The sequence below is a fragment of the Salmo salar genome, chromosome 07, assembly GCF_965601325.2.
Source record: "Salmo salar chromosome 07, fSalSal1, whole genome shotgun sequence".
Classification (NCBI taxonomy): Eukaryota; Metazoa; Chordata; class Actinopteri; order Salmoniformes; family Salmonidae; genus Salmo; species Salmo salar.
The window spans coordinates 15,501,140-15,526,759 of record NC_138297.1 but is presented as its reverse complement, the minus strand read 5'-3'; the positions used below and the strand labels follow the sequence as shown (position 1 = coordinate 15,526,759).

At 43.7% G+C, this 25,620-nt stretch overlaps 1 protein-coding gene across 2 annotated transcripts in view; it reads left to right on the top strand.

The window, feature by feature from the left end:
- The window catches only part of LOC106608589 (reticulon-3-A), a 31,267-nt gene that overhangs the window by 1,924 nt on the left and 3,723 nt on the right, over positions 1-25,620 (top strand). The window contains exons 2-6 of one of the 2 annotated variants that reach the window (XM_045721556.2): positions 6,297-6,344; positions 17,538-17,745; positions 18,611-18,749; positions 19,843-19,912; positions 25,513-25,559. In XM_045721556.2, coding sequence (XP_045577512.1) covers positions 6,297-6,344; positions 17,538-17,745; positions 18,611-18,749; positions 19,843-19,912; positions 25,513-25,559 — 512 coding nt within the window. The remainder of the gene's footprint in view (positions 1-6,296; positions 6,345-17,537; positions 17,746-18,610; positions 18,750-19,842; positions 19,913-25,512; positions 25,560-25,620) is intronic. The other variant, XM_045721557.2, reaches the window with a different exon arrangement.

Here is a 25,620-nt window from a genome sequence, read left to right as displayed (position 1 = left end):
GGGGCAATAATAGTAAAATAAATGTTACACTGCCATACATGCACTCAAACATATTCAGTTGGCCTTGCTGTTATGATTTTTGTCTTTGTTTTTTTGCATTGTTTTCCTTTGTCTTAATCTTTTTCTCTTTTGTTCAGTTTGTTGGTGCATTGGGTGGGGAATGGAATTATGATGATTTTTTTCTCGGGGGGGGGGGGGGGCTGTGGGGGAAGTGTTGGATGGTTGAGGGGCAGCTCTTTGGGAGCTGTGGGGGGGATCTTTCCCTTGAGCAGGGCGTTGACCCTGGTTGCTTCTGTGTCGCTCTGGATGGGAGGCTGTTTGATGACCAATGTGACGTAGTTGTTGAGCGGCTTCACTACACGTATATTGTATTAAACATTTTTTTTTTTTTTTATAAATAAAAAAATGTTACACTAAAGTAGCCTAATCAGATGATCAATGTACAAACTGCTCTTAAATAGAAAATCATGACTTTATTGGTTGACATACAGGTTGTGTGTTACAGGCTTACTTTACCATATGTTAACAACCAACCCATTTAAATGTAGTTTACTGTATCATTTTAAAGGCATGCTAAAAAGGGCTACAGCTCATATTGCAAACAGGGAATGCTTCTGTAATCTGCTCAAGGCTGAATACCAGTTATATTGCCTCAAGTGGGTGTGTCACAAAGGCATTTACTAACTGGTACATGTTTCAAAGGGGAGTCATATTTACGCTTCGATCACACCGACAGAGTCGTGGCATTTTGGTACACCAGAATTGCGTTCATTTCCAATCAAATGCTGTGTTTGCCTTGCAGCAGTGCGTTCGGTGTGGTGCATACGTTGGATTTATCAAACGTATGCGTCAAACTGTATGCGTAGACGGCTTGACAGAAATAGTAGCAGAAGGTGAATGTTGAACTTCAGTTGCATACATATTCAGATGATACTGCTTACTATTTTGCGCAACGATGCTATCGGTGTGTTCGACACTATATAAATGACTCATCTCGCAGTGTTTGATGATACCCTGATGAAGACAGCTTCGCTGTCGAAACGTTGGTTATTACATTTTTGCATCTGAGCTCTTAGAGTGTGCGGCTTTCCTTTATTTTCTAGTGTTCTACTCCGCTAGCCAGCACCTCGCCTTTAAAGGTGTGCGTTTCTTTTTTCTAGATCGACACGTTAGTTAGGCGTGTGATAACGTTTTCATTTTTTATTTTTTTTAAGTGTACATTTTAAATGTTGTTTTCTAACTAATCTCCAAGATATTGGGATTGCCTTTGCATTTTTCTGAAGTCCATGCTACATTGTCAGTTGTCCCTCTACCATTCTTTCATTTGGCCTGGGTCACACAGACCACATGCCTGTAACTTGCTGCCTTGTCATTACAATTTTTTTCCCCCCTTAACTCGGCTGTATGATTTAATGATGACACTGAAGTCCTCGTTGGACCCTTGGCGCTACTGTCGTACAGTATCAATGTCCCGTGGCAAAGGTAATGTAGCACCCAGTCTGGAGGAAACCAAATGGAGTTACAGTACCAGTCAAAAGTTTGGACACTTACTCATTCCAGGATTTTTCTTTATTTTTACTATTTTCTACATTGTAGAATAATAGTGAAGACATCAAGACTATTAAATAACACATATGGAATCATGTAGTCACCAAAAAAGTGTTAAATGAATCAAAATATTTGTTATATTTGAGATTCTTTAAAATAGCCACCCTTTGCCTTGATGACAGCTTTGCACACTTGGCCTATCTTGCTATCTGAGGCCGGTGTTGGCCAGTCTCTTTTATGCCTACTTCATTCTCAACACACTTGAGTGACATCACTAAGGAAGTGACCAGAGAGATCGACCTAAGAGGTCTCGCATCTAAAAGTGCATTGAGCCAGTTGATTGTCAGGGTTATTTAGGTCATGAAAAGCACCCCCTATTCTTTTCGATGCTGCTTTTACAAGGTGATTGTGCAAGCTCCGTCAAAGGAACCATTTATCTAAGGCGGCAGAATGTCCATGGGTCTACTCTTTTGTTGGACTGTACAGGAGAATTCATGTTGTCAGTGTTTGATTCAGTGCTATTTTCTTTCTTCCTGCATCTGTTTAATAGGAAGTTAAAACAATGCCGGTAAAACCAAAGCAACTACTGGACTGGAGATGCATTATTTAAACTCATCAATATTGTAATTTTACTGTTCGTTATCAGAGCTAAATCCGGTGCTGTACCGACTCTCCTGTTTCGTAGGCTATGGACATTTTGATCTGGATTTCCACCCGTTTTCAGCTAGAACGACGGTTGAGGTCAGCAAACGGCAAGAAATTCATGTTTTTAGTTTGGAAGATGTGTGCTAGTTCAAGCTACACTAAATCTACTGTAGTGACTAAGGATTACTTTAGATTAGAAATGTTATTATTTGAAATGCTGCATTTTGCAGAGTGGGAATCAACATTCGGCTGGTTTTAGCTTGAGCGTTAAGATGCAGTGAAACAGATACAGGCTGAGGAATGATCCAGAATCTAGGCCAGTGCAATGAGGAGCCTGCAGATAAGACCATGGCTGTAGTTTGTGAGAGAACATGGGGTACTTTTGGCTCCCTCTCCTATCTGCCTCTTATTTTCTCCCCCGCTCTGGCTGGCGCTCTGTTCTGGCAGACTATATAGTCTAAGGTCAGTAAATCGGGCTGAGGCAGCAAACTGGCCCCCCCCGGGGGTTTGAGTGTCTTGACTTGACTTTCCTCGGGATGGGCCAGAAATGGCTGGTAGGACTGGGAATGCAATGTTAGGCCCTCGTCCAGTTGTTTACCATTGGCCCTCAAGGGCCCCCCCAATAGATGAGCCTACATCCAGATCCAGTAGTAGAGAATAGGGCGGCATGGTGCCAAAGCAGGTTCACTTCCTACTCATGTCTGCCGGCCATGAGAATGTCGTATCAAGGCTGGAAGTGTTGGAAACACGAGCTAAATGAAGCCATGTTTAACCCTTGTCATAGACAACCTTAACTAGTGGAATGGTTGGAGTCTGTAAAAATGCACATTTTTCATCTTTGTCAGTCTGCTAAAAGGGAGTGGTTCTCATGCGTAGCTCTTCTTAGATAAGTGACTCTAGAGAGAGTTTTTGTGGACACCTGGGAGGATACGTTTCCATCTGAAATGGTTCATGTACTTGCACGCTACCAACAATGGTTTCAGGCTATTTGGAATTGTCAGCAAAAGAAGTGGAACGTTGACAAACTTCTTATTGCAGGTGTGGCATAGGTAGCTTGAGAGTCTGGGCGAGTCTTAAAGAGGAATGTTACATAGCAAGGGCTCGTCGACCTGATCAGCCAGTCTCCTACGTGAATCGTTTGGGGCGACGATGACTCTTATTGATTAACCGGCTCATGAACTTTACTAATATATGTATATGTATATGTATATGTATATATATATGTATATGAGTCTACAAAACATTTAAAAACACCTGCTCTTCCATGACTGAGACTGAACAGGTGAAAGCTATGATCCCTTATTGATGTCACTTGTTAAATCCACTTCAATCGGTGTAGATGAAGGGGAGGAGACGGGTTATAGAAGGAATGTTAAGCCTTGAGAAATGGATTGTTTATGTGTGCTATTCAGAGGGTGAATGGGCAAGACAAGATTATACAGTTGAAGTCGGAAGTATACATACACTTAGGTTGTAGTCATTAACTTGTTGTTCAACCAATCCACAAATTTCTTGTTCACAAACTATAGTTTTGGCAAGTCGGTTAGGACATGTACTGTGTGCATGACAAGTAATTTTTCCAACAATTGTTTACAGAAAGATTATTTCACTTATAATTCCCTGTATCACAATTCCAGTGGGTCAGAAGTTTACATACAGTACGTTGACAGTGCCTTTAAACAGCCTGGAAAATTCCAGAAAATGATGTCACGGCTTTAGAAGCTTCTGATAGGCTAATTGACATCATTTGAGCCAATTGGAGGCGTACCTGTGGATGAATTTCTACCTTCAAACTCAGTGCCTCTTTGCTTGACATGGAAAAATGAAAAGAAATCAGCCAAGACCTCAAAAAAATTGTAGACCTCCACAAGTCTGGTTCATCCTTGGGAGCAATTTTCAAACGCCTGAAGGTACCACGTTCATCTGTACTAATAGCCGTCATACCGCTCAGGAAGGAGATGCATTCTGTGTCCTAGAGATGAATGTACTTCGGTTCGAAAAGTGCAAATCTATCCCAGAACAACAGCAAAGGACCTTGTGAAGATGCTGGAGGAAACGGGTACAAAAGTATCTATTTCCACAGTGAAACGAGTCCTATATCAACATAACCTGAAAGACCGCTCAGCAAGGAAGAAGCCACTGCTCCAAAACCGCCATTAAAAAAAGCCAGACTATGGTTTGCAACTGCACGTGGGGACAAAGATTGCACTTTTTGGAGAAATGTCCGCTGGTCTGATGAAACAAAAATGGAACTGTTTGCCCAAAATGACCATCGTTATGTTTTGAAGGAAAAAGGGGGATGCTTGCAAGCTGAAGAACACCATCCCAACCGTGAAGAACGAGGGTGGCAGCATCATGTTGTGGGGGTGCTTTGCTGCAGGAGGGACTGGTGCACTATACAAAATAGGTGGCATCATGAGGGAGGAAAATGTGGATATATTGAAGCAACATCTCAAGACATCAGTCAGGAAGTTAAAGCTTGGTTGCAAATGGGTCTTTCAACCGGACAATGACCCGAAGCATACTTCCAAAGTTGTGGCAAAATGGCTTAAGGACAACAGTCAAGGTATTGGAAAGGCCATCACAAAGCCCTGACCTCAAACCTATAGAGAATTTGTGGGTAGAACTGAAAAAGTGTGTGTGTGTGTGTGTGTGAGCAAGGAGGCCTACAAACCTGACTCAGTTACACCAGCTCTGTCAGGAGGAATGGGCCAAAATTCACCCAACCTATTGTGGAAGGCTACCCAAAACATTTGACCCAAGTTAAACAATTTAAAGGCAATGCTACCAAATACTAATTGAGTGGATGTAAACTTCTGACCCACTGGGAATGTGATGAAAGAAATGAAAGCTGAAATAAATCATTCTCTTCTATTATTCTGACATTTCACATTCTTAAAATAAAGTGGTGATCCTAACTAAGACAGGGAATTTTTACTAGAATAAAATGTCTGTCAGTTTTTCACAATTCCTAAGGTGTATGTAAACTTCCAACTTCAACTGTACGTGGCTGCATGCATGCACTAGACTGATAGGTGGCTCTGTGTTGAAGCCACTGTTCCTCCATCTTGGTATTCTCCCGCTGTTGTAAAATGTATTCATGTCTACTTTCATTTTTGCCCCACTTATTATATTAGACACCTTTAATGCATACTTTTAAATTGTATGTGAGCTAAATGAAAATACAAAGTTTTCCTTAAAGTACAATGTTTAGAGATGACTAATGTCACTGTCTGCACTAAAACAAAAATACTTAAATGCATGTAATTTTGTCCTTGAATCCAATTAATTAAACTACTGTAGAATTCCTTTCGTTCCTATGGAGGACTGCTCCTACTAGGGGTGTCATGTCCGACCGGTGGCTTCAAAACCTCTCAATGGTCAATACATAGCATCAGTAATCCAGGGTTTATATACATCATTGTTGCCATCTCACTCACAGCTGAAGAAATTCCCCTACATGTCTCCTCTGGTGTTCCCCAGCTGTTAAATGTGTAAGGAAGGAAAAGGAAAACCTTGTTCCTCCTTCGATATTCATGGAGGCTGTTAGATGGGACAATTGCTCTACAAAAACTGTTCTTGTGATCACTTAGGTTACATAATGAATTACCATCAAGTGAGTGCAATGTGGGTGTCTGATTGGCAACGGGTATCGTAAACCATAGGAGTAATATGTACAAATTGCATAACAATTACATGGAAAAGACAATGTTATGAGTAGTGTGACGACGTTCGATGCATCGTTATTTGTGCGTCGTAAAGAATTTGTTTGTCATATTTGTTATTGTCTTTGCCTGCATAGGAAATGTTAAGTGCATGGATTAAGTTGATCATAGGTGTTTATTGGTAGTAAACTGGTAGACCCTACCAGTTGGATGGGGCTTGCATGTTAGTAGTTATTTTACCGTTGCTTCTGACACAGTCCACGTTATAAAGCATACAGTATTGTATAGTTGATATAAGGTTGGATTTGTGGGAGCCCCACCAGGCATCCAGTTGACGTTAATGTATAAAATGGTGGGTGGGTGGTTGTTATGGGGATGGGAGAGATTTTCTGCCCCTGTAGGATGTTCATTCTTCTGTCCTTTTTTTTATTTTTTCAGATTCCTTTCTTTCCTCTTCGCCTGTATCTCTCATTCAGTCTCCTCAAGGCAAGTGTATGGTTCTGTTACGCTGCTCGTCTGCCATCCTCCCTCTCACGATCTTCACGCTCTCTTTCCCTGTCATTCTCTCTTGCTCGGCTGCCGCTGTAATGCCTTCCATTCCTCTCTAGTGCCCTTCTCCTACTCTAGTCCAGACCAAGAACTTCATACTATAGGCCTGGAAACATTTAATTCCACCCCCACTACGCAGTCTTCAACAGAGCCCACCCCTAGAAGCCCTGTAACTGTATCCCATCTGTTTCCTATGTTGCTGACCGCCTGCACTAATTGCAATTTAGCAGGGCAGCGAGGCTCCTCCCTTTTTCAACAGTGTCTGACTTGGAATTTTCAATTCCCCCCCCAACTGGAGGCCAGACCTGTTCAATTACTAGCAGCAACAGGCCCAACCCCGACGCCCCTGACTGACGCCCATGGTGCATGGCAAGGGAGGATCACGGGTTTAAAAAAATTATTATTATTTTTTTTTTATAGGGAAGTTTGCACAGAGTTCAGATTTAAAGCCTGTTTTTAAGTGAAGATGTCTTCAGGCATACATGTTATGTACCATACTGGATACAGCATATATGCTAGACACACAGCCTGACACGTGATGAATTGGTTAATCCACAGAGCTAATTGAGATGTACAGTAATGGATCAAGCCATCTATTGATGGTGTAGTGATACAGTACATTGCTTCCCAATGGAATGCACTGACTTTCCCAGTGGAATAGGTTGACATTTTGATGGAATAAATTGGCATCAAGGAGGCATATCAAACTAGCAGCTCAGTGATGAGGAATAGGGCATGTTTGGAATTAGTTGAGTAATTCCCCAAACCTCTCTCTAACCTCCCCCAGAACCCCCCTGTTCTTACCCCCATCAGAAAACTGACAAGACCTACAAATGACAGCGAGCCGATCTATTCCCAGTCCTTACAGCCTGCTCCACTCTGTCGCGCTATTTAGGTCAACGGCACTGTAGGTCCAAGATAATCCCAAGATTGCCACCTTATTTTAAGAAAGTTGAGAGAATTTCGAGTTCACGATGAGGGAAAAACTCTAAAAATGGCTCAGGTTGGTTGTCCCAGAGGGACGCTAGCTGTCCTTGTGATAGATGGCCCCTTCATCCAGGCCTTATGCCCCATCTCTAAGAGCCTCCCACCCCAGTCCCTTCACCGGCACTGGAGGATGAGAGGCACTGGGGAGGGATCCACTCCTCGCTGCTCTATGCCCGCTTAAGGCTGGGGTTGGAGCCCTCCTCCCTGGATGCGCTCTGCCCCTCTACCTCTGCTTATAGCTTCTTAAGCTTTTTGCATGTCACCACTGCTGGAGCCAAAAAGTAGTTTTTATTTTAGGGACTATCGTAATATGCATGTATTCTTATTTTATTTTTTTCATGGTTTGTTTTCTGGAACACAATTTCGTTAGTGTTTTATAAAAGTAGCCTACAATGTGTAGACTTGGACAGTATAGCAAGAGTATTAAACTTAAGCCAGACTAGATGGCCAGAAACTGAATCTGTCCTATGTAGTGCTAGGATAAGTCAAAATCAGTCAGCTAATCACACAGTGAGGGAGATGGGCCTTGGAGCTAGAATAAAATCACTAATTGGAAATGACACTGCTGTACCCAATGGAATTTGATCTCTTATCATATGGTGACTCCTTTTCTCTGCAGCAAAAATATTTCACTGTGTTCATGCTTTTGTGAATAGTAGTACTAGTATCATTTTTAACAATACCAGATTGTAGGCTTACCACCTCGGGAATCGATGCACAAGTGGAATGTGACTTAAACGCGCAATATCCTCATACCTTCACGTGTATACCTAAAATGCACTTCTAGTCCTTTTTTAAAGGTGTCTAGCTCTTTCTTGTCTAGAGGAAAACCTTTTCTTGATTTAGCTAAGCTGTGATCCCTACTGGAAGGCTGTGTCTTATCAAGTAAACTATTTGACTCATCTGCACAGTGCCAAAATGATTGAGCTGATTTACACTTTCTCATCTTGAAGAAATGCCTCCCTTTTTTGAGTCTTCCTGCCTGACATATTTTGGGATGTGAGACGTTTGTTGGACCATGTTCAATAGTCCATTTAAAACGGGGATTAGTAATGAGTGTCCCTTTTTTTTAAAATTATTTTTGTATTTTTTTGAATCCCACACACTTTAGCACTCAACTCCAATTACTGTGGGGAGTAGATGACGTAATATAATAACCTCTGTATCTCTAACAACTGAGGACCACACAAAGTGATGTTCTCATCAGAGGTTGAATGAGTATTACAAAACCGTGTTTGACAGTTTCTTATCATATGTTTTTTGGGTCGTGTTTGTGATTCCAGTCAGGGAGTGTGGGCTCCCTGTTGCCAGTGGCTCTGATTCCTGTTCACGGTGCGGTAGCTGTTTTGTAATTTGTTTACTTGCGTCGAGCCAAAATACTACATTGTTTTCGGCTAGATGGAAAGTCCATCCGTGTATGTGGCCTAGTTTGAACAATGCATAATGGATCTCAATGGGAGGTGAAGGTCCAGACCAAGACATCCCACCCTTGAGTTGTGTACTGATGAACAACATGTCCGCGGTGCTGTGGGTTTAGGGTGGCTGCAGGGTCATGCTGACCGGCCACAATGCCTATACAGAGCACCAAGCTACAATAACAGGATACTATTAACTCGTTGACGTAAGCTGTTGGGTAGTTTATCAAATGTACTATAGCATTGGATTTGAAAAGAAACGGAGCCATTGATTTGGATCTCTTGGCTCCATTTTATAGTAAATAACCATATAGAAGGAGAAGTGGACCTTGTTGCATTTGGAAAAAGTACCAACTGCATATTTGACCTGTTCCTGCCGGAGATATTGCCTCAAAGCAGGGGTCAAACCTTAGTCTCTGTTTGCCTGGGGATTGCAGAGGCAAGCAGACAGCTGATGTGTACCTCCCAATATAGCTGCCAATTCTCCACTATGATAGCTTGTCTCAGGGTGTTGGAAAATTACGGGGGGGGGGGGGGGGACCATTAGGCTGAAAAGGGATCATGTGATTATTGGAGCAGCTTGGAACATCTTGCGGATTATGACCCAGGATACCCGTGGTACTGTGCCATTGAGGGGGATCCTTGTTTGACTCTGTCACTTCAGCTGTGGCGTGTGGGAATAGCACCAGGTCAGCGTGCTTAGTGGCGTATTGACAGACTGTAGCACATGGGGGGACATGATTTAGGAAGCCTCAACACCAGGACTATTGTCCAGCTTGTTATGTGTGCTGTGTTAGCTGGGTGTTCTTATTGATTACACCGATAGTCGGGTGGGACAAGGCCAGAGTAGTGCGACGTAGTCATGCTTGCAAATTGGTCTGTAGGTCATCTGAGGATGAGACTAGTCCTGTAAATCAATGATTTAATTTCACTCCGGTTATATTTTTGAGTCGGAGGTAGTGCACTGTATTCATTCCTGGGATGAGTCATCTCAGTACATTAAAGATGTTGAATTGTCGTTCTTCTGTTTGATTGATATCGTACCTAATTTACAAGATTATGGTATGACGCTTAAACATGATTATATTGACATTGCGTTACTTACAGACATCTGCATTATTGAAGACACGAGGAAGAGTGTTCCCCTTTGTATGTAGGCCTATAGGTTGTGTTCAGATGGGCGCTCATTTGGTAATCAAATGATTTATGTTAATTAGGTCATTATAGAAATAACACTTTTTTAAATTTAACTCTCGTTTATACTAGGCTGCAGTCGCATGACATTAGTCTCTGGCCCATTTTAAAAGGCATTGCAAGTTAAAACAGGGAGCATTTATCCTATGTGACCTTTGCTTCTAGGCACATTTTATATCTCGTCCCTGTTGTCACATTCAGTTCTATGATTCCCTGTAGTCTTTTATGTTGGTGTTCGGGAGATGTGAAGTGACGGCTCAACGGTTCTCAGTAAGGTCGTTGATATTAACCAGATAGAGGAAGGATAGATTGAGTGTACCAGTCCTTTCTCCATCACAAGTACTTTTGTAGGACATACCAGACACAGAGTACCTGATTTTTAACAAAACTCCAGGCCATATTCTATGCAGCTGTACTTAAAAAATATATTCATAGCAAAAGATCTGATTGTGATGTAAGTAGACCACAATGCATATGCTATCACACAGTATAACAGTTTTGTTTCTAGATAGAATTTTCTTATTTCATTTGGAGCTGCATCATTTTGACCATACAAGTCATTTCCAATGTTGCCTTATTGAAAATTCTCTTCAATGGCAACAACTTGAGACGTTGAGTCAGCAATGCATGCTGACTGACGCCCTCATCCATTACTGACTTCAAACCGTCCCATGCTATGCATGACTGCTTGGGCTGCAACAAAATGGCCTCCACCAACTATAACTGGAAGTGCATGGGAGTTTGAGTGTGTATGATTTTTTTTATTCCCTCCTCCTTCCCTTCCCTGCCTCTGTGCATGGCCGACGCAGACATAAGGGTGGTGCTGGGCTCTGACACACCCTCCTCAGAAGGGGTGGCCACCTCCCTTCGCTTCGCCAGGCCTTCTCAACCCGACTCATCTTCTCCCGCTAACTACGGGAGCGACCCATCAGGTCAGCCTGACGGAAAGCAAGATGATTCACCGACTGTGACGTCCCCCGTGTCTGAGAGGATTAAGGCACTGGAGGCCCTGGCAGCAAAGAAGGAGCCCAAGAACGACGGCGGCTTCCCTCACTTCAAAGAGCGCCACTATGAGACGTCTCCTACTGAGGCGCCAACAGAGAGCACCTCACCCTTCCAGAAAAAAGGAGCCTCCATTGATCAGGAATCGCCAGAATCCCCCTTTGAGGTCATGGGAGAAGCCCGACAAGGGAGTGAGTTTGAAGATAGTGCAGACTGGATGAGAGCTCACTTACCCCCTGTGCCCGACTTTGAAGTTGCTCTTGTATCAGAGGAGGATGGCAAATCCCAAGAGCTAAAAGTGGCAGATAAAGTGGTGCCTGATCATCCAGAGGCGTATGCCTGTGTCCCTGATGCTTACATGGACTCTCCCATTGAAAGGCCCGAACTGAAAAATGTCTTCAAAGACCCAGCGCAGCAGTCTAGCGTCGAGGAAGAATTTGACCTGAGCTTCCTACCTAAAGCTTACATAACAGACACCCAAGGCCCTCCTGACCTTCATTCTGAGCTCACTCCTTCTCCTGCCCCTCCTGCTGGTTTGGACTCTCCCTCTCCCTCTGACACTAAAGAGAAGGATTTGAAGACCAAGCAGGCCCCATGTGGTGGTGACCTGGCGCTCCCAGAGGTAGTCGACAGCTCAGGAGACTCTGAGGACACCGTCATCGAGGACACAGCCTCTGTTCCTGGCCCCTCTTTGTCAAGTGATGCTACACCTTCCCACAAACCCTCTGTTCCTTCTCTCCCTACTGAAGAAAGGGAAACCCCGCCAGCAAAGCAGCCAATGCAGGTTCCTACCATCAATGTTATTGAGACGGACGAGCCGAATTACAGCGATGAGGAGATGGAGATTGAAATGGAGGACGAAAGTTATGAAGTTGTAGAAGACCCTGTGAAAGAGGCACCAAAAACGCCTGAGCCACAACCAGATGTGACTAAAAAGGAATTTTCCCAAATTCCTCCCTTAGAATATGAGGGTTATTCTCCTCCCTCCTCTCCTGTCGACTCTGAATACTCACCTAAACACAAGATCCTGAAATCTGAATTGGATACAGATAATATGAATACCACAGTACCTAATGATGAGTCAAAGGGCTCAAGTGCTGAGGTTTCACAAGCACAGAAAGTGGAGTCTGACCAATCACAGACTCCCAATGAGTCTAATGGAAAGTCTTCCCCTTCCACTGCCAAACCTTCTTCTGAGAAAACCGCAGGGAACCTTTCAGACTTTCCAGAATATGATGAAGATGACTGGTCAACTGGCGCGCAAGATATCTTAATTAAATCGAGCTCTGCTGATATTGCAGCTCAGGATCTTCCACTTTGCCCCTCATCCACGTTTGAAGAGAAGCCAGAGTCTGATATTAAAGAGGATTATATGCAGACAGTTGAGCTTTCAAAATCCAACTACATGGAGGATGACGCAATCCGTAAATATGACAGACAGTCTTTTGAGGATGACGACGCACTACCATCCATGAATGACACCATTGGTGATAAAGAGCTGAACTTTAACACTGTACGTGAGCCTTCTCCTTCCGATCCAACCTCACAGATCCATATTGGAACACTACTCCCTCAAAACAATGCAACCACTGTGGAGCAGGATATCCCCTCGATGGCTGAAGAGGACTCCTTCTCCAAGCTAGTTGGAGGCCAGCCGTCTCCCAGGGAGTTTCCCAAAGATCCACTCACCTCTTTCCAGAGTGAACTGCATGGCAGCACCCTGGAGCCCAAGACTGAGAAGAAATTGAACGATGAAATCCTCATTACAGATAGCATTGTCAACAGCGAGACACTTCCACCTCAGGAAGCTGAAGCAGGACACCAGTCAACAGACAATACCAGTGACCCAGAAAGCATTGAGCCGGACTGCTCAGTCTCTGGTGCCACGGACAGCTTCGTCGAGTTCATGAGGGAGTGCCTGAAGTCACGACAGGACGAAGATCCAGAAGACCTCCATCAAGATCTCACAGCCAAGGATGAGTGTCCTAAAACGGGCGCCCCTCCCTCCCAGTCCACACCGACCATGGTCATGGATCTGGAGCAGGAACGCCTCACTATCAATGCACTCAAAGAGTTGGGCAGCAGCCAAGAGGAGGAGGCTGACCTCCAGTCTAGTATCAAGGCTTCTGAGAAATCCCAGTCTTCCTTTATATCGACAACCTCCGACCCTCCTTCTCCCCAAAACAAACCTGCTTCCGACGGTGTATATTCCAAAGAGGTAGAGGTCATCGACGTGTGGGTGGCAGAGGCCTACCACCTCGCAGAGCATGTCTTGGCAGCAATACTAACGCACTTGTCAGGTAACATCTCTTCCCTCTGGGATCTATGCCTGCTAACCTCACACAAGCAAAGCACAGTGATCACTCTTCCCCTCTCTCTCTCACTTGCACCTTTCTCCCATCTTGGTCCTCCTATTCAAAATAGGAGCACACTAACTATATAATCACCATGTTGATTTTCTTTTTTATTCTGATACAGGCACCATGGCTGTATTACTGAAATATTTATCTTACAGTCAAGCTTTCTGAAGGTCTCCACGTTCAGAGTGCAGTTATTACGGAAGTCAAAATGGTCAAACTATATATTGTGCTGTGTGTGTATTTTCAAAATGACCCCCCCCCCCCCCCATGTCCTTAAGCTTGGCAGTAATCATGGTCGGACAGTGGGTGGTGGGCAGTTCAGACGTGGCGTCCTGGTGTCTGCTTGCAATGTCCCTGGAAGTCAGGCGGAATAGTCGATCCACCAGTGTTGGGTTTCTGCTTTGGGCGACGTTCCACGCCACAGTGCACTTGCACAGGACGGGAGACAATCATTCCAGAGACTGATGGTCATTTTGAAGGAGCGGACTTTACTTAACCTTTTCTTTTATGATGACGTCATTCATTATTATGATCCTGCTGAATTGGATGTTAGAAAGCATGACCAGACTCAGAGAGAATTATGCGATAAATGCTCTGATATTCATGGGTTGTGGGCTGCTCTCAGATCTGTATGTGCCTAAGTGTGAGTTGGCAAAAGTCCATACAGATGGGACCAGGCTAGGGGGCATTGGTCCTCTTTTTATTTTGTGTGACAGTTGTCACAGTAGGCTGAGATGCAGGGTACCAATCGCTCTAATTACTCTTGTCCTCTCCTCTTGAATCATGGTACAGCACCCCCCCCCCCCCTCCTTCCCTTATCTGGAAAATTATATGCCGTGTGTGTGGCCAATTTGGTATTAATCGTACAAAGGACTTCTGCTCAATATCTATCTCAAATCGTCAAATCGAATGTTATTTGTCACATGCACCGAATACAACAGGTGTAGACCTTACAGTGAAATGCTTATTTACCAGCCCCTAACCAACAATGCAGTTTCAGAAAGTATTTACAAAAATTAACTGAAGTTAAAAAAAAAACTGTTTTGACATATCCAATATTGCATACGTTATCACTGCTGTCATTGTTACATACCGTCTAACAAGCTGTTAAGTCTATTCATATACATTTACTGTAATGGTCGTCTGCTTTTGATTTACCCAGTGGCAGGCTAGCCCTCTACTTCACAGTGTAGAGTTAAAGCAAATAGGGGACCTCTTCCTATTCTCTTGCCGCTCAGTGCAAAAATGAAATCCAAACCTGGCACACATTGACTGGTATGCAGACGAGTGAATGCAGGATGCACTCAAACCCGTACAGTCGCTGCGAGCTTAACCTACACCACGGGCATGCTATGGAATGGTAGGTCATCACTGAGGCAACCAGTAACTAGGGGAAGGCGTATGCCATGCAGTCGTGGAGGGAATGATAAAGAATATTACAGTCAAGTACTGTTTGAAAGATGCTTTAGCACAATGTGTATATAGTAAAGGTTGCATTTTTATTCTAACATATTGATCAATAATGCACTATATATACGGAGTTTACCCAACATTGGCAGCGCCTTCCTCATATTGAGTCCCCCACCCCTTTTGCCCTCAGAACAGCCTCAATGCATCTGGGCATAGACTCTACAAGTTGTCAAAAGCATTCCACAGGGATGCTGGCCCATGTTGACTCCAATGCTTCCCACAGTTGTCATGTTGGCTGGATATCCTTTGGGCAGTGGACCATTCTTGATACACGGGAAACTGTTGAGCGTGAAAAACCCAGCAGCATTGCATTTCTTGACACAAACCGATGAGCCTGGCACCTACTACCATACCCTGTTCGAAGGCACTTCAATATTTTGTCTTGCCCATTCCTCTTCTGAATGGCACACGTACACAAGCCATGTCTCAAGGCTTAAATCCTTCTTTAACCCGTCTCCCCCTTCATCTACAGTGATTTGAAGTGGATTTAACAAGTGACATCCATAAGGGATGATCGATTGACCAGGTGGCTCCAGGTGAACACTGTTCAATGGAAGGAGCAGGTGTTCATAATGTTGACTAGTGGTTACTGTATATTTGAAGACCAACATTTTAAAAAGCATAGCTTAAATATCTGGGTCTATTTTTCTCTCAATCTCCTACATGTATAGGATTTCTCTTTTTAAGTGGCATTTTTTTCCATTTGAACCTTGTCCTGTCCCTCAGCTTCCACAGTGTTGCTGCCTCAACTCGGCTGGTTATAAGGCGTGGAATGCCTGGCTAGGTGAGTTAAGTTTATTTTAGTTGGCTTGGCTCCATTGTTGATAATTGCAGAGTGGGTATACCAGTTTTCCATCAATGGGCCTCCAAAAGAAATGGATATACTCCTGCTGATGTGAATCAGTCATCTTCCCAAATAGGGTACACATTTGGACTGTGGTATCTTGGGCTAGTAAGAAAATCTTGACTTGCTGCCAGGCCTTTAAAGATAAGTTCAAATCAGGCAGTCCAATTTCAGTAAGATTTGTGTTAATCCTGTGTTTATGTGGACTGTGAGGGATGGGGCCAGCCTGCCAGTCAGTCGGAAGGAAGTGGATCATGTGAAGACTAGAATAAAAGTTACCCACCCATGCCAATGTGTGTAGTCACCTATGGTATTTGAATTGCATAATGAAGTTTTAGCAGCTGGTTTAGCTTCACAGGAGTAAAGAATTCCAGTCTGTGTCCAGGCTGTTGTATTAGGTCAAACACACACACGTACTGCCAAGCAGCAGGAGGTGGTGTGGTGCCTGTACCTTTAAGAGCTGCTTGCTGTCCAGTGAGGTAGAAAGCAGCTCGGATAATGAACGAGGGCCGTCTGCCCAGGCTGCCTCCCTGTGGGTACCAGCAAGCATGCTGGGAGGGACTCGGGACCCCTGCAGTGCTGGGTGAGGAAACCCCAGTTGTTCACTCGGTGCTGCTCAGCAGATAGTCAGGCGGCATCAGGAACATTAGAGTGCTGTCTGGCCTCCTGCAACAGGGGCGCTGCTGCTCTGCTCTGTCAGTATGTAAACAAGTTTTTATTTTTCACCGTCAAGCAGCCATGCTTCACATTTGAACTGATACACAACTCTTTATATTGTAGTATATTTGGAACAATGTTATTTAATAATGGAGATTTTGATTTTTGATAAATAGGCCTGCAGAGGAGCGGTGTTTTATTACATGAGTTGTAAGAAAACAATACTGAATTAGAGGAAGGGTAAAAGAGCACTTTGAGAACCAAATATCTTAATTTATTCCCTCAATCCTCCCTCGTTCAATAAACACCCACACAGTTGTCTAGAATTGCTAGTTAACAATGACACACTGCAGCCAATATGAGTGGGTATTTTATTAATGTAAAACTATCTGCAGTGTAGCCTGATTTCACAACCAACACATCCTGTTACTGAAACAGGATATAGATAAGTGATTGTGTTTTTCTCCTCCACTCAATCTTGTGTAAATTTGTGCCTCTACTATGTGCAGCCCTGGATAAATTCCTATTACCCATCTGTAACACTCCCCCACGACGCAGCTGCTTACAAGCTGATAACATATGACAATATTAATCGTAGCTGCCCTATTTTGACATGCATTTCCCACGGTAGACCTGTAGACATGACATGCTAGATCTGTGTCGGTATGTTGGGCTAGGGGGGGTGTAGTGAATGAGTGAAACCAAAACGCCAACAGAATTTCCTCTGTGGTTGCATAATGGATCCTCTAGAGGGGAGTGGGAGGGGTTGTGTGTGTGTCTGCACTGCTCTCCCCCTTAATCAGCTGAAACACACTGCAGCCCAAGCCTGGACCCCCCCAGAGGCACGTGGGGAGTCAGCCATTTACCCAAGGTTTCTGTAAATGCCTCCTTTTCATGCAGATGAAGAAGGGAGGCCATAATAGGGTTGCGTAACAGCTCTGTATAGAGAATATAAATTCTGCATGCATGACTCTGTCCCACACACACACACACACACACACACACACACTTTTTTTATATATAGGTCTGAGGTTGGAGATCACAATTTGTTAGTTGTGTGGTCCGTACACGCTGTGCAATGAGTAACCGTAATTATTTCCTCTTCTCCCTCCTAATCTCTCTACTCCACATATGCTCATAAACAATAAATACACACACACCCCTTTTCCCCCTACACACCCCTATCTCTCACCCACTCTAGTCAAGGACTTGGTGCACTGGCGAGACCCCAAGAAGTCTGGCGTGGTGTTCGGCCTGTCCCTGCTGACGCTCCTGTCCCTGGCGGCGTTCAGCGTCATCAGCGTTGTCTCCTACCTGCTCCTCGCCCTGCTCTGTGTCACCATCTCCTTCCGCATCTACAAGGCTGTCGTCCAGGCCGTGCAGAAGTCCGATGACGGACACCCCTTCAAGTAAAGCAGCACACTCCATAGGGAACCTTGTGATGCTTAACTACCAACTCTTGTATTGGTTTGGTTGTTGGAACATGAAAAAGACGGTGGTGGTAGTAGAAGTTGCTTGATAGGACACACACACAGCTGTTGTTGGCAAAATGTCTACCAGATTAGCCTAAGAAGTAGGGCCAGGAGTTTAACTCGCCACACGACCAGGAGAAACGCTATGCCCCATTTTTATAAGTTATTGCCGTTTTTAGTATGATGAATATACGTCTTCATCGTAGTATTTTTGGTCGCCAATGGGAAATTACTATCTGCTGAAAACCCTCCAAATGAAAAACAAAATGCAAAGCTCCAGCAGCATATTTGTGCTTGTCATAACCCTTGCCTGAGTTAATCATTTTATACTGGAGAGGGGGGCTTATTTCAGTTGAGCGTCACAGCCCAGCCGTACAGACTGACTAATACAATGGCTGCGTTCCAGGCTGCCTACATTGCACTTGTATCAGATGAAGTCATTTGGATGGGGTTCCTGCAATGTTGAACACTACCTCGGCATTTGCAGAGATCTGATTACGTGAACGGGGCCTAATACTCTTTACTCATGTATGCCTGAAAACAATTTTTGTAATAGAAAAAAAGACAAACTAGCAATCGCTTGAAATTTAAAGTGGCTTGGTTGGTTTAGCGACGATCTAATTAGCGCTTAGCACGTTAGCCTGAAATTACCAAATTAAACCATGCAATTTGTTATTTTAGTGATTAGCTCATAGCAGGTTAGCCTGAAATGGTCCAATGAAAGCAATTTGTTAGATTAGCATTTAGGAGTTTTGTCTGAGATCACAGCTTCATCTACCATGCTGTGGTTGGTTCTCCTCAGAGCTCTGATGGAGAAAGATGTCAGCGTTCCCCCTGAGACCTTCCGCAAGCACGTGGACGCCAGTCTGACCCACATCAACCGACTCCTAAAACAGCTGCGCAAACTCTTCCTGGTCGAGGACCTCATCGACTCCCTGAAGGTGAGTTTAGGGGTCTGTCCTGCCTGCCTGTCAGTTGTCATCCCCCCCTTCGGGTATCTGACCCTCGGTTCATGATTGATAGTGTTAGACCAGTGACTCCTTCCATAGTAGCCCTTGTGTGTTTGCGTGCATCATCTTGCATCTTACCTCGTTTAGGGTCTTGTGCTTACATACACTTGTGTGTAAATATGGACGGGACCCTAAACGAGGTATCATGCTTGACAGTCCTAAACTGACTGACGCCTTCTCATATTCCTAGGTCTCTTCCCCCTTTTAACTCTCTTCTCCTGGCGCACAATCTTTTTATAACTCGCACACACTCTGAACACTCCCTGCTGTATGTGTCTTTAATAAACCTCTCTAGCAACTCAACCCTATTGTATCCTGCAGTGTTAGTGTGACAGGGATCTATAGTCAAGTTGTCCATATGACTATGGGAGAGGGAGGGAGGGAGAGCTCCATGGTATGGCTGTGTGCATCAATCACACAGAGCAGGTGCTAAATATGCCCTGGGTTAGCACCGCAGCCAGCTAGTGGACCTAGAACTCAGCTCATGGTTAGCTATGCTGTGGAGATGGAGGGGGGGCTACTTCCAGTGTGCCAGCTCATTAGAGACCCGACATACCAACCTATCAGACCAAGACGACCTTCGCTGGTCCATTCCACCGCCGCTATGGCAGAGATGAGGCTCCTTACTGTAACTTCACTCCCAGCTTATTAAATCAACCTTGAATCCCTCTCTCTAGCTGGAGGTAGATGCTGTCCTTAACCTTAGATATAGGATCAGATTACCATACCTCCATAACCTAACCTTAGCCAACATGGGGATTAAAAAAATATTTGACCCAACAACAGTTGTCAGGGGCATATTCTCCCTAGTCATTCATACATATTGCATGTCATGGTGATGAACCGTGGATGTATTCCGTAGGGGGTGGGAATTTAGAGAACGTTCACATAGAAATGTAATGCTATTCTACATGACAGAACCATGCCTGTTCTACATTTCTGTCTGCAAGGCCCCAGGCAACCAGTGTTCTAACCAATGACTTAATGACATCATTGGCTGTAACCCGGCTTGTTTTCCTCCCAGTTGGCTGTTGTGATGTGGCTGCTGACCTACGTAGGAGCCGTCTTCAACGGCATCACCATCCTCATCCTGGGTAAGAGGCTACTGCAGCGCTGCACGGAGGCCGTGTGTATGTGTGGTGTGCAGCGTTAAACACTTTGAAATATAATAGTGGTCTATGGCGTATGAGAAGTTTTTCATGTCGGCTGGTTTGAACATGCATGAAGCCTATGAGAATGAAAGGGGGCTGTCTATTTTACTTAGTGACCTATATTTCCATCTGACCTGGTCTACGGCCAACACGCGTATTGAATAATCTTGATGGATTTATGTTTATATGGATGTGGGGCACACAGTTTGTTTTCGCTGATGCCGGAGAAATGCATAGCGGGAGTTCATACTTTGATGTTTTGTAGAATCGACAGTTTGCAAATGTCACAGCTGTTCAGGGCTTTGCCAACCTGTGAAAGACGTGTAAGGCTAATTTACTACACACTCAAATTATATATTTTTTTAAAGTATTTGTATTTATTTATTTATCTTCTGTGGTTAAAGGATTGTTGTGGACTTAGAACATCCAATTTTGTTCTATACTGAACAGAAATATAAACAACAATTTCTAAGATTTTACTGAGTTACAGTTCATATAAGGAAATCAGTCAATTGAAAAAAAATGTAGCGTGTGGATCAGAAAACCAGTCAGTATCTGGTGTGATCACCATTTGCCTCTTGCAGCGCGACACATCACTTTCGCTTAGAGCTGATCAGGCTGATTGTGGCCTGTGGAATGTTGTCCCTCTTCAATGACTGTTCCAAGTTGTTGGATATTGGCGGGAACTGGAACACGCTGTCGATCAAGAGCATCCCGAACATGCTCAATGGGTGACATGTCCGACTTAGGCCGTGCACTATCATGCTGAAACATGAGGTGATGGCGGCGGATGAATGGCACGACAATGGGCCTCCAGGATCTCTGTGCATTCAAATTGCCAGCAATAAAATGCAATTGTGTACGTTGTCTGTAGCATGTGCCTGCCAATACCATAACCCCACCACCACCATGGGGCACTCTGTTCACAACGTTGACATCAGCAAACCTCTCTCCCACACGACGCCATACACGTGGTCTGCGGTTGTGAGGCTGGTTGGATGTACTGCCAAATTCTCTAAAATGGCGTTGGAGGCGGCCTATGGTAGAGAAATTAACATTCTAATCTCTGGTAACAGCTCTGGTGGATATTCCTGCAGTCAGCATGCCAATTGCATGCTCGCTCAAAACTCTGTGGCATTGTGTTGTGACAACTGCACGTTTTAGTGGCCTTTTATTGTCCCCAGCACAAGGTGCACCTGTGTAATGATCATGCGGTTTAATCTTCTTCTTGATATGCCCCACCTGTCAGGTGGATGGATTATCATGGCAGAGGAGAAATGAGCACTAACGGATGTAAATTAGCGAGAAACAACCTTTTTGTGCGTATGGAAAATTTCTGGGTTCTTTTATTTCATGTTGCGTATTAATTGTGTGTGTGTGTGTGTGTGAAAAATAAAGTGTGAATTTGAGTGAAAAAATCCAAAACCTTGAAAAATAAAACAGAACAGAATTTGGGCCCTAATAAATATGGCTAAAGTAGAATGGGTACATTTTCATGAAGAAAATGTTTCTACTTCAGCTGTCTAAAAATGTGTGGTAGTGGGAGATGTAGACTTTAAGTTAATGTAGGTCTGATTTACTTTAGTAGACTGCTATATATTTTAGCACATCAATTATGAAAAAGGGTAGATTTATGCCTATGAAAAATCTAAACTCCAATGTATTGGATTTAGCTGTACCCTGACACAAACTAGTATACTGTTGCTATCCTGAGCTACTTGTTGTGTGCATGTAAGGACCTGTACAATGCATTCGGAAAGTATTCAGACCACTTCAGTTTTTCCCACATTTTATTCTAAAATGGATTACATTGTTTTCCTCATCAATCTACACACAATACCCCATAATGACAAAGTGAAAACAGGTTTTTCAAAGTTGTTGGACATTTATATAATGTTCACTCTGACAGAGTTCCCTTGTGGAGATGGGAGATCCTTCCAGAAGGACAACCATCTCTGCAGTACTCCACCAATCAGGCCTTTATGGTAGAGGGGCCAGATGAAAGCCACTCCTCAGTAAAAGGCACATGACAGCCTGCTTGGAGTTTGCCTAAAGGACTCTCGGACCATGAAACAAGATTCTCTGGTCTGATGAAACCAAGATTGAACTCATTGGCCTGAATGTCAAGCATCACATCTGGAGGAAACCTAGCAGTGAAGCGTGGTGGTGGCAGCATCATGCTGTGGGAATGCTTTTCAGCGGCAGGGACTGGGAGACTAGTCAAGATCGAGGCAAAGATGAACAGAGCAAAGTACAGAGAGATCCTTGATGAAAACCTGCTCAAGACCTCAGAGTAGGACGAAGGTTCACCTTCCAACAGGACAACGACCCTAAGCACACAGCCAAGACAATGCAGGAGGCGCATCGGGACAAGTCTATGAATGTCCTTGAGTGGCCCAGCCAGAGCCCGGACTTGAACCCGCTTGAACGTTTCAGGAGAGACCTGAAAATAGCTGTGCTGCGACGCTCCCATACAACCTGACAGAGCTTGAGAGGATCTGCAGAGAAGAATGGGAGAAACTCTCCAAATACAGGTGTGCCAAGCTTGTAGCGTCATACTCAATATAGTAATTGCTACCAAATGTTCTTCAACCAAGTACTGAGTAAAGGGTCTGAAATACTTATGTATAGTTGAAGTCGGAAGTTTACATGCACTTAGGTTGGAGTCAATAAAACTCATTGTTCAACCACTCGCCAAAACTATAGTTTGTTAACAAGAAATTTGTAAAGTCGGTTAGGACCTCCACTTTGCATGACACAAGTAATTTTTCCACCTATTGTTGACAGATTATTTCCCTTATAATTCACTGTATCACAATTCCAGTGGGTTAAAAGTTTACATACGCTAAGTTGACTGTGCCTTTAAACAGCTTGGAAAATTCCAGAAAATGATGTCATGGCTTTAGAAGCTTCTCATAGGCTAATTGACATAATTTGAGTCAATTGGAGGTGTGGATGTATTTAAGGCCTACCTTCAAACTCGGTGCCTCTTTGCTTGACATCATGGGAAAATCTAAAGAAATCAGCCAAGACCTCAGAAAATAAATAGTAGAGCTCCACAAGTCTGGTTCATCCTTGGGAGCAATTTCCAAAGGCCTGAAGGTACCATGTTCATCTGTACGAACAATAGTACGCAAGTATAAACACCATGGGACCACGCAGCCATCATACCGCTCAGGAAGGAGACGCGTTCTGTCTCCTAGAGATGAACGTACTTTAGTGCGAAAAGTGCAAATAAATAACAGAACAACAGCAAAGGACCTTGTGAAGATGCTGGAGGAATCGGGTAGAAAAGTATCTATAGCCATAGTAAAATGAGTCCTATATCGACATGACCTGAAAGGCCGCTCAGCAAGGAAGAAGCCACTGCTCCAAAAACTGCCATTAAAAAAAGCCAGACTATGGTTTGCAACTGCACGTAGGGACAAAGATAGTACTTTTTGGAGAAATGTCCTCTGGTTTGATGAAACAAAAATAGAACCGTTTGGCCATAATGACCATGGTTATGTTTGGAGGAAAAAGGGGGATGCTTGCAAGCCAAAGAACACCATCCTAACATGAAGCACGGGGGTGGCAGCATCATGTTGTGGGGGTGCTTTGTTGCAGGAGGGATTGGTGCACTTCATAAAATAGATGGCATCATGAGGAAGGAAAATTATGTGGATATATTGAAGCAACATCTCAAGACATCAGTCAGGAAGATAAAGCTTGGTCGCAAATGGGTCTTCCAAATGGACAATGACCCCAAGCATACTTCCAAAGTTGTGACAAAATGGCTTAAGGACAATAAAGCCAAGGTATTGGAGTGGCCATCACAAAGCCCTGACCTCAATCCTATAGAAAATTTGCGGGCAGATCTGAAAAATTGTGTGCGAGCAAGTTGGCCTACAAACCTGACTCAGTTACACCAGCTCTGTCAGGAGGAATGGGCCGAAATTCACCCAACCTATTGTGGGAAGCTTGTGGAAGGCTACCCAAAACGTTTGACCCAAGTTAAACAATTTAAAGGCAATGCTACCAAATATTAATTGAGTGGATGTAAACTTCTGACCCACTGGGAATGTGATGAAATAAATAAAAGCTGAAATAAATCCTTTTCTAAACTATTATTCTGACATTTCACATTCTTAAAATAAAGTGGTGATCCCAACTGACCTAAGACGGGGAAACTGAGTTTAAATGTATTTGGCTAAGGTGTATGTGAACTTCCGACTTAAACTGTAAGTGGGATATTTAATCAATTTTAGAATAAGGCTAACGTAACAAAGTGGAGAAAGTTGAGGGGTCTGAATACTTTCCACATGCACTATCTGTGTAACTGCTAAATGCACAAACACTGCATGTTAATGTATGTAACTTGTAAAGTCTTTTCTCTGTGACGTTTTTTGTTGTTGTTGGACCCCAGTATGACTAGCTGTTGCCATTGGTGTCGGCTAATGGGGATCCTAAGAAATAAAACAAAAAAGGGGCCACGTTACAATTCCCAGCAAGTGGCACGGTGCATAGGGTGTTTGCCTTTCGCGCCAGCGAGCTGAGTAGCCTAAGCATTAGGGAACTTTCCATTCGGAGGGGACAGTGTAGCCATCCTCGCTATGAGCCACGTTACAATTCCCACCAAGTGGTTTAACCCTACTGGTGCGACGTGTAGGGTGTTTTGCTTTTCACGCCAGCGACCCGGGCTCTATTCCTTGCCTCTGCCGTTGGCTACAATACCAAAAGGCTAAAAGCTCTTGGTGAGGTCGCTAGGTGTAGTACTAAGGTTGTTTAGTATCCTATGTTTCATGCATGTTTAAACCAACTGGGGCAACTGGACACACTGTAAATGGGGTCAAAGGTCATAGAACGTGCTACAAAATGTATCAAACATTTTCCATTTAAAAAAAATATAAACATATATAATTAATAAAAAAAATGTAATGTTAGTTCAGTCTCACTGGACCAATTTAAGACCAAGTCCACACACTCTTACTGTGCAATTACGTCACTAAAATGCTTAGCATCGTGGTAAACTAAACGGCATTGCTTAGAATAGAAGCCCTAGACAATTGCAGTGAGACTAGAACTCCCTGTGGGTCTTGCTAGAGTGTTGTAAGCATGTCACGCTCGTTAAGTCGAGCAACACCTTGACCTTTTCCTAGATTGACAAAATGGATGATACGGTCTGAGGTCACTGGCGGCACAGACTGTGGCTCCATACGATTTGGCTCATTAGATCAGCACTACCCAATAGCCTGCTGCTTTTTCAAACACCAAATGTCAAGAATATTGCTCTAAACTCGTTTTAATGGCATCTGACACCATCCCAGTTTACTGGGTGGTAAAGCCTAATTGGTTGTTTTTGTCAGGGGATGTCTTACTAGGAAAATGGTTTGCACGGTCTACATCCCTGAAAGCAACATTATTATTGTGATAGACAGTAACTTAAAAAAAAAACACACAAAAAAATGTATAGGCCTGTGTGCCTTTAGAGGTCACAGATGCTGGTTGTTTCCTGTGTTATTCCACTGTCATTTCAATATTCTATTTTTTTTGCTCTCCTCTAGCTGACATCCTCCTCTTTGCCGTACCCCCCTTCTATGAGAAGAACAAGGTGAGTCTGACCTTCTTTTTGTCTTCTGACATCATAGAAGTAGAACTTTTTTTATATATAT